Raw genomic sequence first — 15175 nt, 5'->3', positions numbered from 1 at the left:
CAGAGGAACAGTTGTCTGAGTGGGAAACACCCCCGTTTGGCCCTGGGTTCGGGGGGAACCCGTTGTGCAGTTTCCCGACCCGCTACGACACTGATTAGCCCAGTGATAGCCCTTCCGACACTTGGGGCACTTCTTTGAGGGGCGGGCGGGCGCCGTCGATGAGCGGCACTCCCGCTGAAAGTGACCCTCCTTACCACAGTGGTAACAACGCTTCCCCTCCTTCCCGCTTTTCCGCAGGGCGGCGGCCATAACTCCAGCTTTATGTGCTTGAGTTCCGATGTTTTGGCACGCCCGCAGCATGTCTGACAGCTCTAGAATTCCAGAGGCTTGTGCAGCCTGGAGAGCACGGCGGCAATCCTCGTTCGCATTTTCAACCGCCATTTTTAACAGGATCTCCTGAGCTGCCGCAGGGTTATCCACCTGTCGGAGGATAGCCTTCTGCAATCTGTTGGTAAAATCCATAAAGGACTCTGATGCACCCTGACGGATACTGGCAAAGCTTTTGGTAGGCTTGCCTGAATCCGGGACCTTCCGGAAAGCATGCTGGGCGCACGTGGAAATAATGGGGAAGACGGCCTGAGGGAGTTGAGACTGCATCTGAACAGTAGCAAACTGGCCCTCCCCTGCCAACTGCTCATAAATGACACCTTGCTCTCTGTACACCTGGGCTTGGCGTTCCGCCACCTGCCAATACTCACTAAGCCAAATAACATACTGACTGGGCGTCAGCATCATGCGCAACTGCACCTTCCAATCTTCAGAGACCAGGGTGTACCCAGTACCTAGCCCTTCAATGAGACCACTTACATACGTGCTAGTGAGGCCGAACTCGCGAATCGCTTTCTTTACGTCTCTGATCACCGAGTAAGGCAAACTGACCCAGTTTGCAACTTGGTTGCCCTGGCCATCATCCTGCCAGGTCACCGGACAAACTGAGACCAGATCAGCCAGCTCCTCTGCTGTAATATCTGAGCGAGTCTTCGCTGCGTGAACCATTTGTTGCACCAGCGAAAGCCGCTGAGCAGACGCGGACGACCCCCCGGGGGGCCCTGGAGCATGGGGCCCCACGGGGGGAGGGTGATCACACACCGGCTCCGGTGGGGAAGGCCAGGGAGGCGGTGGTAATAGAGGCACTGGGGGCAAAGCAGGGGGAGGGATGGTTGCAGGAGCGGACAGGGGTGGCGGGATCGGCAGCCCCTCTGTTGGCGCGGGAGAGGGCCTTTCCGAGGCGACACGCTGTGTTGCATCGCCAGGAGGGGGGATGGCTGCAGGAGCAGACGGGCGTGGCGAGATCACCAGCCTCGCGAGGGAGGGCCTGTCCGAGGTGACACGCTGTATCGCGTCGCGGCAGAGGTGCCAGGCATGTAGAGCCTGCACGGGCGCCCGAGGCTCTTTGTGCAATGTCTGGCCCAACCGCTCCCAGTCCGCTAGCTTAAGGGTTCCAGCTTCAGGGTACCACGGGCATTGGGCACTCACCTCCTGTAGCAGGAGAGTGAGTTCTCGAGTGGGACAGTCATGCTGAGCCTTACGCAGCAAATACTGTAGCTCACTGCGGTGTTGCACTTGCAAAGCAGAGAGGGAGCTTCCCATATTTACCACAATGAAAAATACTCACAGGGATCCGCGAAGCGGATGAGTGACGCATCTGAAACCCTTGCCGGGCGAGGTGAGTGCTGAGGGCCCCACGTTGGGCGCCAGTTGTGGCGGTTCAATGACAAGACAGCACAGAGCTTTAAGCAAGCAAGCAAGCTGGTCTGCTAACGGGCTTCTGCCTGTCAGCTTTCCACCTTCCCCTTTATTCTTTCTCTCCCCCCGTGCATTACATTCTCCAACAGATAAAAGGAATACACTGGCTTTGTTTAACATTCTTATTTACCAATTTCTATCTACCACATTCCTTGCTCTCGGGCCTTGAGCCCAGTCCTGGGAGGCTTCCCACGGTTCATGTCATCTGGGTGAGATTCCAAGGTTGATGCCCTTGAAAGGAGCTGTGTGTGCACAGGTCCAGCACAACACTCCGGGTGTGCCCTGAATGTTGCCAAGCGCATAAACCTTGTATGAATCCTACACATTATGATACAAGATAATTACAAAATCACATATTGTTTTTTTCCACAGGTCCCCTGCCTCATTCAGTTCACAGGATGGATGCCTAAGGGGGCAGAATTGAGATTGCAGAGGCAACTATAAATCTGGCATTTCTTCATGCTTGACTTTTCAACCTAAATGATATCATTTTAACGTATCTCTTTGTATACAATTGGTATCTATATGCTTATAAAGCTAAAAAGTAGTGAGGACTGTAATACCATAAAGAATCAAATATAGAGCAGGGATATGCTAAATCTCAATAAACATATCAGGAAGGTAGAGCTATTTAAGATAAAGGACAACGTTAGCATAAGAACAAATGGGGATAAACGGGCCTTGAATAAATGTAGGCTAGAAATTAGAAGGAGGAGGAATGAGGTTCTGGAACAAAGTTTCAGGAGAAGTAATGGGGGCAAACAACCTAACTAATTTTCAGATGGAGTTTGATAAATTTGTGAATGGGATTATATGATGGGATTGCCTGTGATAGCAGGGGACTGGGTTTGATGGCCCAGGAAGTCATTTCTAGTCCTATGTATCCTGGAAACCAGACTCAGATTATAGAGGAATATAGGGCTTGCTGAAATGAGAGAAGTCATATAGTTGTTCTGTGACTGGATTTTGAATTCTATTGAAATTGTAGTTTCAATTCTCTCTTGCAGCATAGCATAGAGCTATCCTTGATGAACAAACCAGTTGGGCAATATGTGTCTTGTGTTATGGTCCAGAGTACTAATCTTGATACAAAAAGAGTTTTGAAGTCAGAGAGTGCGTTGTATTCCATTTTGTACAGTCTTTTGCTTAGTTTTTCTGTCTGATTGACTTGCAGTCTATTTGTTATTTTATCAGTGATAACGTTAACTGGGATTGGTGCTTGTTTATAATACAAGTTGAGAAGAGCTCCAATAGGATGTTTGAACAAATTTATCCAGTGATTTGTTTGTTTTTCTTCCTTCTCACTGTAAACTTAAGAAGGTTTCTATTTTTGGAGGGCTATTGAGAAATAGCCACTGCAAGATTTCTTATTTTGTTTTGGAAGTTTTGTCATAGTGTCAGATGAGTTACCTGTATTCCCCTGAAGCTATCAGTTTTAATTGAATAGGGTTTATATGGGCTTGTTTACATGGTTCTGTAGTCTGCACCAGTTGGGGTGTACATTTGAATGCACACCAGTGTTTTGTGCAATAACTGGCCCATGTGGACGCTGCTGGCATGCACTAAAAGTTCCATAGTGTTTGTTCTTGTAATTCTGTTTCAAACAGTACTACATTAACATGCACGTGGGCCAGTAAGTGCGACATGCTGGTGTTCCTTAGCTTTTACAACCCAGCTGGTGTGGACTAAAGCACCATGTGGACAAGCCCTGTGAGCAATAAGAGTCAAGCTCAGGACTGCCAGCTTTAGCTGAGATTCCTAGTTAGCATCTGTAATAAAGTACAGCTGGTTGAATTGATATAGTGGCTCTTGTAAATCTGAGTGTAAGACAGTATTCAACAGCTATTGCTGAACGTGAAAGTGACCGTGTCGTTTCTCTACTATGACACTTTTTTCGTGGAAGAAGTGTAGGAACACATTAGTCAAGACAATGTTTTTCTCTATTCTGGGTTATAGTTTTTCATTTACAGATTGCAGACTGCAATGCTTCAGATTTTTATAGTAATGTATATATATAACCACCACCACCAAATTACTCAAGCTTCTGTGTTTTACCAATATAGAAGAAAAAGTCAATTTCCTTTGACGTCAGTTGGCTTTGGATTAGGCCCTAAATTAATTGTTCCTAATAGTTAACATAATTATTTGTAATTCACTTGTACTGTATTTGGGGAAAAACATTAATATATAAATAAATGTATAATTTGAAGTTAATCTTTAATAGCTTGCCATGATAAATTACTAATTTCCCTATCTATTTTCACAGTACTGGCTGGATCCTGCAAGGACCCTTGCAGAACACAAGGAATTGATAAACAGTATGTATTTTACTTGAAACTCATAAACAGTTACTTCAAGATGAAGAGACAGAGGACACCATATGTGCAGAGTAGTGGGCCTTGATTTTTGAGGCATGACAGAATCATAGTTTCCTGAGCTGTATCAATATTGCAGTTAATCGCCATATCAAAATTACATACATCGACTGAGTGTAATGTCTTTCTCTAACTTAAGGATGTTTCTGTGATTAACCTTTGCTTAGAATAATAGAAGCACTGGTATATGCTGGGTATATGGTATATGATATAGTTCTTACTTGTATAATTTAGAATTGTACTGGCTTTGACTTCTCTGCCTTGCTAAGTGAAGTGAATGACTTTTTTTCCCTTCTAAAATTGGAAAAATATTGCTTCAGGTCCATATTAAAAAATTTGCCTAGCTTTTTATGAGTTATGTATTGGTGTCACCCTTTAGCTATCAGAGACAAATATCCCATAATTTAAAATATTATTTAATAGGGTTAATAATATTACTTTATTTTAATAGAAAATCAGAAACATTTTATAAAAATATTAATAATTAATATAGTAAAATTCCAAATAATACAACCAGATTTTTAAAAGTGCTCGGCACCAAGCATCTCCCACTGAGTTATGGATGCTGTCTACTTTTGGAAATCTGGCATTGTATGTGCAGGATTTCAAATGACAAATACATTCATATTTTAAAAGAAAATATTTGATGAGCAGCAATTTTGTTTATCTACCACGGTCTGCATTCAGGATTTGCTTGCAACAGATAATACCATCATAACTACCTAGCACAGAATTCCCTGCAGAGTTTTAAATTGTCATCTGCAAGACAGGAAAGTCTTGTAGCTGCTTGTAGGGAAAATACAGACATCTGAACTCTTGGCAGGAGAAGCTGCTTTTCAATTTGTTTTGTAAAAAAAAGGTAAATATACTTACATTTCACGGGCTCTGTGAAGTCAGTGGGACTAAACATGGTAGTAAACTCAATTCCTGGTGGCTGGTATTTGCAGGATTGAGCATGACTGCAGTTTGTTACTACCATGTGTATCTTTAATATCACACATAGTCCTACTGAAGTCACTTGGATCAATGGGACATTGGTTGAAGTTGGTGGAAGTATGCATGGGAATAAATATGATCATAACAGGAATTGTAGGATTGAGTTACTGGATTTTATTGGAGAGCTAAAACTTTTTAAAAAGTAAATTACAAAATTCAAAATATTTTACTAGGTAAATAAGGCATAATTATACTTTCAGTTATTAATTATCATGGCGAATGTTTCACATTGGGCACAGTGTTGTATTCACAAACAAATAGAAGAAACAATAACCAAAGAAAACAAAAACATCCTGTTCCAACAAAGTTTTTCTACTCTGTAAAGGTAAAAGAGACTCCATAAGGAGTCCAGTAGGAATATCACTCTGTGATGATATGGAAGAGCGGTGGGCTGTGTAAACCCCTTGAATAGATAGGCAGCTTAGTAGCTCTTCTATAATCAAAGATTTTTTTTTATAAATATGCACTACAAAACTTAATTGTTCTCTCTTTCTCTTAGCTGGGCCACCATATACTCTATATTTTGGTGTTAAGTTCTACGCAGAAGATCCATGCAAACTTAAGGAAGAAATAACCAGGTATAGTATTGCATATTGTTTAAATATTGGTGATATGCATATGATGTGCTGATCTGAAATCATAATTAATAAAATTAAGATTGTAATCACATATATGCAGGTGCACACCGCTGCTGGGTTTTTTGTTTGTTTTTGCTTACACACCTGTGTCTGTAAGAAAACTGAGAGGAAGCTTGCATTGTTCAGTACAAACCTCTGTTTGGAAGATCAGATTGAACCTGTGCTATATGATACATGGGCAGGTGTCAGGGTTTTGTATGAATTGTTGGGAATTTTTCCTTTTTAAGCAATGTATTGTCACATTTGGATTTATACAAGTCCTGTGATGGATATGCTTCTAGAGAGAGGTTTTAGATTACTCCCCCCAGTTTGTGTATCCAAATACGGCTGTAGGGAATACCTGCTTTCCTTTTAATTGGCCATGGTTTAAATTCCAGAACTATTTTTAAAGAAGTGTTTCTCCTGGTCTCTTGAAAAATATGCAAAATATGTGGAAAAGCAAAATAATGTTTATGATTCATTTAAATACAGTTCGCCGCTGAAGAGTGCACTTATAGGAATACACTTGCATAAACACACACACAAGCTTATTTGTTGTGTTTTATGTAAAAAAGATCTCTGACAGTTCATTTCAGATTCACAAAGAAATTTGATATTCAAGTGACATATTTAGGCAGATGTAGTGTGCTGACTGGAAGTAATAAATATGTGGAAAAGTTCCTCTCTTGCTGTTCACATCTATGCTCAAGTGAAACATGACATGTCAAACTTTATTACAATACACACATAAATTTTCATTTCCTAACCCAAGGTGGTTAATCGTGAAAAATAAGCAAAAATATTTTTCCTGTACTACTATGATAAGAATGTTTTTACCATATTGGCATTAGTTTTTCCTCATAGTGACAAAATCTCCCAGTTTGACAAGTTTTATATTGAACTAGGAAAAACTAATACCACTAGGACTCTGTACAGTGAAAAAGCACGCATTAGTTGCAGTGTAATGCCCCATCTGCCCCGAAAGTTTGATATAGTTTTCCTGTACTTTTCCAGAACCACTTTCAACCCTGCTCACAGGGGAAAAAAGATGGCCCTGGGAAGAGAACTCCGGCAACAGAACCTGCTGTGATTACTACTCTGGAGGCAGGTTGGATTCATATCTGTGAAATGACAATTAAGAGCTAAATTTAAAAAAAATGCATTAATTTTGCTTATAACAAGGTCAGTTAATGATTTGCACTGCTTATTAGGTGCATACATCTTTGCAAAAAGCATTTTGGCATGCACGGTGCATTTTTAGTGAGTCTGTGTTTGTGTGTGCAATATGTTTGCTCACACAAAATTTGTGCTTTTTAAAACTAGGCGGGAAGGGGGCATAGGAAAGTACTAAGCTTATAATTGCAATCTTCAATAATACATAGCTAAGAATCTGCATGATCAAATGTCATCAAACTATTTGAGCCTTTATATCTTTGGGCTCTTACCTTAAACCCTGTAGGAAATAAACACATTTTCAGAAAGAATACGTATGCTAGAATCACCGCCTTCTACATAGAGTGCATTAAAGCAATTTTCTTTTCTTTATTGTGATAATTTTCAAACTTAGGTATGTGATTCCAGTGTTTTGACACTGTTATCTATATTTATTCATGGTATATGGGTCACTGACCTTTTTTTTTTTTTTTATGTACAGTGGTATGGAGCCTATTGTTATCTGATGTTAATACTTCTGTCACATTATGTGATTTCTATTTTTGAATAGTAAAAACCTATCAAATCTATAATCTCTTTACACCAGAAATTGATGTGTTCTGTAGGCAAAAATAGATGCTGACTGGTTATCAATATCTCCTGGGTATGTTTGCTCATGCAATGTTTAGACACCATTATCTATGCAATTTGGCAGAGCAAATGGCGAGCACTCGAGGGACAAGTTTGAACTAGAGGCCTGATCCTAAAAGGAGCTAAGTACTGCCATCATTCACTGACTTCAATAGGAGTTAGGAGTATCATCACCTCACAGAAGGCAGAATTGATGCTTCTGACTGCAAATTGTGGGGGGTTTGTTTTGTTTTTTTAAAAGCTATTTCTTCCTCAAATCCACCGTGAAAATACACAAATAAGGACATTTAAGATAAGGGCCCCAGTTTGCATTTTGTGCTCAAATCAGCATTTTTGTGCCTGAAATGTTGGTTTAGATGTATATACACTGATTTGACAGCCTTTGATTTGAATGTTCATACCCATTTTGTATGTTTATTATCTAAATAATTATTCAAAATGTATTATTTTTCCATCCATATTAGCTTTACATCTTAGCAAAAGAATTTGTATTTACTGCCCACCTACTTTAGAGTATTTAGTTCTAAGTTCCCTTTTATGCAGAATTTGATTTCTAGTTTTAATTAACTTTTCTCTGATGATTTGTACCATATATTGTCAGATCTATTCCCACAGTCTATCACCTTTGTAAATACTGTGCCTGCATTAAATGGTATCATATGCTGCTGGCAATAACGTGCAGTGTTAAATTATATGTATTTTGTACTATATATAGAGCCAAGTAGTTAAAATTTTAAAATGAAGGATGGAGGCAAATCAGTGGAGCCAACATGTACCTAAAAATGGGGGATAATTAGAATTTTTTTAAAAGCAGGTTAAGTTGTTTTTGTCTTACTTTAGATTATGCTAACTGTGAGGATAGATATGTATGAAGAAAATGTGAGGTTGTTAAAATGACACTTTTCAGAACTCAGGGGAAACCCTGCACTTCCATAATTACTAGGGAAATACCAAAGAACTGGCAAATAATATCCATATCCAGGCGAGCTGTAGACAATGGTTGTGCAGCAGGCTACACATAGTAAGGCCATACTCAGTCTTGTGCAACTGCTGGAAATGCTGAGGGGAGGAGGTATATATTGGAAGTGAACTTAATTTTCAGTCAGTCAGCCAACAGATGTTGTAAGCTCCACAAGACCTTTAAATTTCTTCTCTGTCATCATAATTCATCCAAATAAGGGTCTGCCTGCTTGTTAAAATACTAAGGAGCAATAATGAGCGTGCACACTGTGTTTCCTGATACCATTGCAGTATGCCTTCTCATATAAGGCATTGGGCCCTGGGAAGACGAGGGGCTTAGATAACTGTGCATTTTTCCTCTCCAATAAGAAGTAGGGTGCAAATGGCACAGCTGTATATCCTGGAATGCCTATGGTGTCTGTGGGAACCATCAGCAAAAGAAGCTCATTTGGGCTGGAAGGATTCCAGATTAAATAGCACTGAAAGGTCCTTGAACGCTGGCAATTTTTATTTGAGTTTAACACAGTAATGCAAAGATTATTTGCCATATAATCTGCAGTCTGGATTGCCCAAAGACAAAAATATTTCAATAGCTTACAATGAACATATAGAAAGTACTAAGTATTTGCAAGAGTAATAATGATAATGCAATAATAAATACAAAATAAACTTAATAATAATGTATAATGCAGTTATTTGGCTCTGTAAAATAAATGAGTTCCTGAATAAGGGAAGTTCAGTATGTAAGTATGACCAATTTGTGCCTGTATAACAAAAAGATCTTTTAAAAACTGTTTTTGAAAGAAATCACTGATATTCTTTCCGTATGATGTGATATGGGAAGACGTATATCCATTTGGCATAAACAGCATTTAAAAATATTTCCTTTAAATGTACTAGAGTATCTGAAAAACTGAACTAGATAACTTGTTTTCTTATTGCTCTGATCCTCTCTTTTGTTCATATTGTTTCATTAGGAATTCAGTGTTCATGTGCTTAAGAGGGGGTATCAAATACTCTCACTTAATTTATACCAGCCTGTGTGAACAGTTTACCATACGTGTTTTTGATGTGTGCGGTTGTGATTAAGGAAGTTGTATGCAATATATTTTGTGAATATGGGGAAAAATCAGAGTTTAAAGGGACACAGTCAGCTTAAAATGTTGTCAGTTAAAAAATATTCTTAAAAGTCGCTTCTGTTACTCCTGACTCCTCTTGCTAAGTTTGGGCTCAGTTGTGGCTTTACCATGAGCCCTGGGTAAGGGGAAGTGCATTGTGCTGCCTCGGGGCAGATTTGGAAGCAGATTGAGAGTCACAATATACCCTCCTGGTTTCTTCCTGCTCTGAGGGGGAAGTACTCTGCACTTACAGTTATGTAGCCCAACTGGCTGGTGCGTTGGGAGGCAGAGCCATGGCCCCACCTCTTCCTACCCACCTGCCAGTAGAGGAATGGAATATAGTGGCCTTGTGGTGTCTATTTTTCCTCCCACACTTGCTGGCTGTGGTACATAGAGCCCTGTCAATGCCTTTTGGGGTGGTCTCTTGAGGGGCCTTAGCTTCTCCTGACTGACCCTCCTTTGTTTGCTCTCAGTCAGGTAAGTTCTTGGATCCTCACCTTCAATTAAGCCTGTCAGACCTTCACTTTTTGGGCTTGCCATCTCTTTCAGTCTCCTGACTGTTTTCTTGGAGGCAGCTTAGTGCAAAGCTGTCACCACCTTGCTATTCCAGGCCTTAGTGCCTCCCTTTCCTTCTCTACACTTCTCCCTATACAACAGACTCTGTTTTCTTTATTGGTTGCAGCTGTGGACGCCTGCCTCCATGACTGGCAGCTGCTTGGGGTTGTGATCAAGCTGCTTGCTTGTAAATGGGAGAGACTTTCCTCCCCCCTCTGTCTGTGTTCAGTATGGGGTTTGTAGACCCTGTTACAAGCCCACACAAGCGAGTGAGTGCCTTGTGTCCTGTGTCTCCCTTGCTCTGCTCTACTAGTGAGGTCAAAATTTGTTCCATGTGTGGGTTAACAATCATATTTTCCTGTTTGATTTTAAACAATGTTTTCTCTCTCCTGCTGCTGCCTGAAAATCCCACACAAACTAGGGAAACCACCTCTTTCTAGGGAAATTAACTATCACAGTGTGCTGTCAAGTGCACAAAGTAAACAAATGGGAAAACTAGAGAATTTTTTCCTCCTCCAGTCTTTCAGTGATAATAATCATGATGTTACTTGAACATTAATAGTAAAAAAAATGTTGCAGAAGATGCAAACGTGATTTTTGAGTTGACCATGTCACTTTAAGCTGAGCTACAGACCTTCCCTTCCCCTCCCTCCCCGAATAAACCTGAAGGCAGTAAAATGTTACTAAGTACACCAGAATCCTTAATATTGAATTAACAACTTCATTTTCTCTCTCTGTTTTAGGTATCAATTTTTTTTGCAGGTGAAGCAAGATGTTTTGCAAGGTCGCATGCCCTGTCCCATCAATATTGCAGCTCAGCTGGGAGCATATGCAATTCAGTGTGAGTTCTTCTGACCAACTGATAACTTTTGTTTGTTAATGTCATAAAAATAAAGGGAAGGGTAACCACCTTTCTATATACAGTGCTATAAAATCCCTCCTGGCCAGAGGCAAAATCCTTTAATCTGTAAAGGGTTAAGAAGCTAAGGTAACCTCACTGGCACCTGACCCAAAATGACCAATGAGGGGACAAGATACTTTCAAATCTGGGGGCGGGGGAAAGGCTTTTGTTTGTTTGTCTGTCTGTCTGTAATGCTTTTGCTGGGAACAAATCAGGAATGCAAGCCTTACAAATCCTGTAAAGTTAGTAAGTAATCTAGCTAGAAAATGCGTTAGATTTTCTTTTGTTTAATGGTTTGTAAAATAAGCTGTGCTGGAGGGAATGTATATTCCTGTTTTTGTGTCTTTTTGTAACTTAAGGTTTTGCCTAGAGGGATTCTCTGTGTTTTGAATCTGATTACCCTGTAAGATATTTACCATCCTGATTTTACAGAGGTGATTCTTTTACCTTTTCTTTAATTAAAATTCTTCTTTTAAGAACCTGAGTGATTTTTCATTGTTCTGAAGATCCAAAGGTTTGGGTCTGTGTTCACCTGTACCAATTGGTGAGGATTATTATCAAGCCTTCCCCAGGAAAGGGGGTGTAGGGCTTGGGGGGGATATTTTTGGGGAAGACATCTCCAAGTGGTCTCTTTCCCTGTTCTTTGTTTAAAATGCTTGGTGGTGGCAGCATACTGTTCAAGGACAAGGCAAAGTTTGTACCTTGGGGAAGTTTGTAACCTAAGTTGGTAAGAATAAGCTTAGGGGTTTTTTCATGCAGGTCCTCACATCTGTACCCTAGAGTTCAGAGTGGGGAAGGAACCTTGACAGTTAATGTTATGATTGATTCCAAATATTGCAGCAAATGGAGACTTTAATCTAAGTCTTTGTATGTTAGTTTAAAAAAATTAAATTACAGAGACTAACAGGAGAATTATAAATAGGTGACACATCAGTACAGATTATGTAGAACCAGTTACATGCATTTTAAACGAAGATACTATGGGATCTCTTCTGAAATATCTGACAGTTATTGACGGTTGAGTTACCGAGACTGTCCACAGAGAGAACTTTTTATTAGTGCTTGATGACATTACAAGTCAGGGTATGTCTACAGCCCAATATTATTTATATCATATTTTCTATTTCATCAAACAATGTGTAGATCTGAAGGGCTGGCAACAGCCTCCAGACAAATCTGTTGATCATCCAAAATGATACAGTCCTGCAAAAACCACATTATGTCAATACTAATACTTGAAGATAATGAAGGGGAGGGATGTGTTTTAACTTGAAGCGTGAAGTTTTAATTCGACATTTCACTTATTGGCATGCACTTGAGAAGCAGATTTCATGAGTGCTAGTATATCCCATGGATTTGGCAGAGCAAACATGAACTACTTCACATTAATGGACAGTAAGTAAGAAGTAAGATTTTGCTCATCTTTGGGCTAAAATCAGATATCCAAATGCAAAATTTGGCAGTCAGGGATATCATGTGGATTTAGGATATTTTCTTGGGAACTCTGCACAGAAAACTTATAATTTACAGTTTTCATCTGTGGCAGATACTAAGTGAAGATTATCCAGTTTATCATTAATCCAAGTATGATTCAGTAGCAGCTACCTAATGCAAGCTGAAAATATTCTTCCTTTAATTTCTGTTTTAGAACAAGAAGTTTGAGAGATCACAACAGAATGAAATAACTTATTGAGTGTGAAAGGAGATTAGAAACTTTCATGGCATATGACATGCCTCTCAGGAAAGTTAAAGCATGTCACATTCTGAATTGTTTTCATTGACATTTCCCCAACTTCGGAAGGTGATATGACCCAACCCAGAAGGCTGTTTGTGGTAGGCCTTTCACTTCAATGACAGTTGTGCCTTGACTGTGAAATATTGCAATATATATTGGTCAGGTATATTGTTTTGCAGTGAGTGCATCATCTTCAAACAGATTATGAGAAATAGGAACAAGAATATACTCTGTTTCGCTGTCATAGGCATAGTGGCTAAATTGTAGGAATCTGCAGCTCCAGTCAAAGATTGTTTATAGGATACTAATCTCAATGACCAATACTTCTTTCTTTTAAATGCCACAAGGAAATAGCTAGAAAAGTTCATTTTGGATAGGAGAGCTAGAACAGGTACATAGTAGTTACAAAGGGCTAAATTCAGCCGTGGCAGAAACAGGCGTATCTTCATAAGACTTCATAAGAAGTTATGCCTTCTTACATCAGGGCTGAATCTGACAAAAATATGCAGATAGAGACCCTCACATAATGCATATGTTTGTGTGAAACACTGAATTTATAAGCCAGAAGCACTAGCACAGGAATCGCATCCATAGGCTTGGCAACAACATAGAGTGCAGTATACACTATACATTCTGCAGGCCTTACGGCGCACAGAGCTACACCTACTCTATTGTGCAATCTGATTTTTTCTATTAAAGTGCACAATGAAGCCCAAAGTCATTATTCCTGCTGTTTATTCTGTTTCAGGCATGAGGGTCACTGTTTTATTGTTGGGCTTTTTGCGGGGTGGGGGTTGGGGTTGGGTTTGGAGTGGTGGGGAGGGGAATTCCTGTATCTCTGCTGATCAGATCAGTCTCTTGTTTTGGAGACAAGACTAATATGTAAAAAAAAATCCATAACAAAAATGAGCTGATGTTTTATGGGATTTTTTTCATTATGATTTATGGCACTGACCTCATGGTGTATGAAGAGGCATAGCAATGTCCATGGCTTCAGTGGGATTTGGATGGGAACCTCCAATAAGGTTGGGCTTCTGGGGAGCCCTTGCCTCCTTGAGGGCCTAATGGTACTGCCTTTACTCATGTTAAGGAGCACTTACACAGATTGTCCCATTAACTTCAGTGGGGTTACTCATATAAATGTTACCCAATGTAAATTAGAATTGTAGAATTGGGCCCTGATTAAGATATACATTTAATATACAGCTGTTTGCAAGGGTATAAAATAGGATTGTGGCTCATCAGACAAATAGTTTGTCACTTTATATCATGTCACTTTTGCTTGTATATGCAAATTCCAGGGCACTCCAAAAACAATTATATTAAAATGCATAATCATTGATTAAATTTTAAAATAGAGTCCCCATATTTCTTTTAAATATGATTTAATCATTATTTTAATTTTTAAAGTGAATTTAGTGTTCAGGAAATGTACTGAAATTAACTGGAGACTAAAGTCTTTTGTTTACCTATAGGTACTTCAGCTTTCTTCTCAAAGGACTACCTTTAAGCTAGACAGGATAGTTACATCTCCATTCTCATTCAGTCCTTGACTTCTCTGCTAGGACTCCCAACAAGGATAGCAGTCAATGCCCATTTGAATGTTCGTTTTTATTATATGGGCACAAACCTTCTAAGAACTGGACTCAGCACATCAATTCATTTCACATGCACCACAAAGTAGCATATTGTTGCAATTATTACTGTCCTAAACTACATTAGTTCCAGTTCTGTGGAGGTGACAAACTTCATACCATATTTCCTAGCCCTTGAACCTTCCATTCCTCTAAAAAACATGTTATTAATGAAATTTCTCTTCCAGTCTTGCATGGATTGGTCTACAATGCTTTGTTAATAAACTAAAATAAAGGGAAAACGTTGCCATGCATTTTTCCTCTCCAATGAGAAAAAATAGTTTTCTTTTACCTATTGAGTGGTGAGCTCATAGAGTTACTTGGGAAAAGGTGCAGTGGCACATGCAGATTGGTTAGACAGTACATCTTTTGGGTAATGGGAAAATGTTTGAAACTTGTGACAATTTTTTTTCTTGTGCACCATAGCTGAGCTGGGAGACTATGACCCATATAAGCACACTGCAGGTTATGTGTCAGAATACCGATTTGTTCCAGACCAGAAGGAAGAACTGGAAGATGCAATAGAACGGATACACAAAACTCTGATGTAAGAATTCAGTTTTGTTATAATGCATGGGAAATCATGTGCTACAGGTACTAAGTAGAAGGGAAGAAGGAACTGATATATTGTCACATATCTTTGTCCTGCCAGAATGAAGGTCTGCAGAATCTGCTAGTGACATGAAACATCCTTTTATGCGCACCAGAAATCTAAAATAGAGATAATACAAAGAG

The 15175-nt window shown here is 39.7% G+C and overlaps 1 protein-coding gene across 1 annotated transcript in view; it reads left to right on the top strand.

Annotated features, from left to right (window-relative positions):
• The window catches only part of EPB41L4A (erythrocyte membrane protein band 4.1 like 4A), a 223712-nt gene that overhangs the window by 93570 nt on the left and 114967 nt on the right, over positions 1-15175 (top strand). The window contains exons 3-6 of the mRNA XM_048851753.2: positions 4013-4064; positions 5617-5695; positions 10914-11011; positions 14867-14987. Of these exons, the coding sequence (XP_048707710.2) occupies positions 4013-4064; positions 5617-5695; positions 10914-11011; positions 14867-14987 (350 nt within the window). The remainder of the gene's footprint in view (positions 1-4012; positions 4065-5616; positions 5696-10913; positions 11012-14866; positions 14988-15175) is intronic.

This window comes from Caretta caretta, chromosome 5, assembly GCF_965140235.1.
Source record: "Caretta caretta isolate rCarCar2 chromosome 5, rCarCar1.hap1, whole genome shotgun sequence".
Lineage (NCBI taxonomy): Eukaryota > Metazoa > Chordata > Testudines > Cheloniidae > Caretta > Caretta caretta.
Note: the sequence above shows the minus strand (reverse complement) of the source record. Positions and strands in the feature narration are given on the sequence as shown.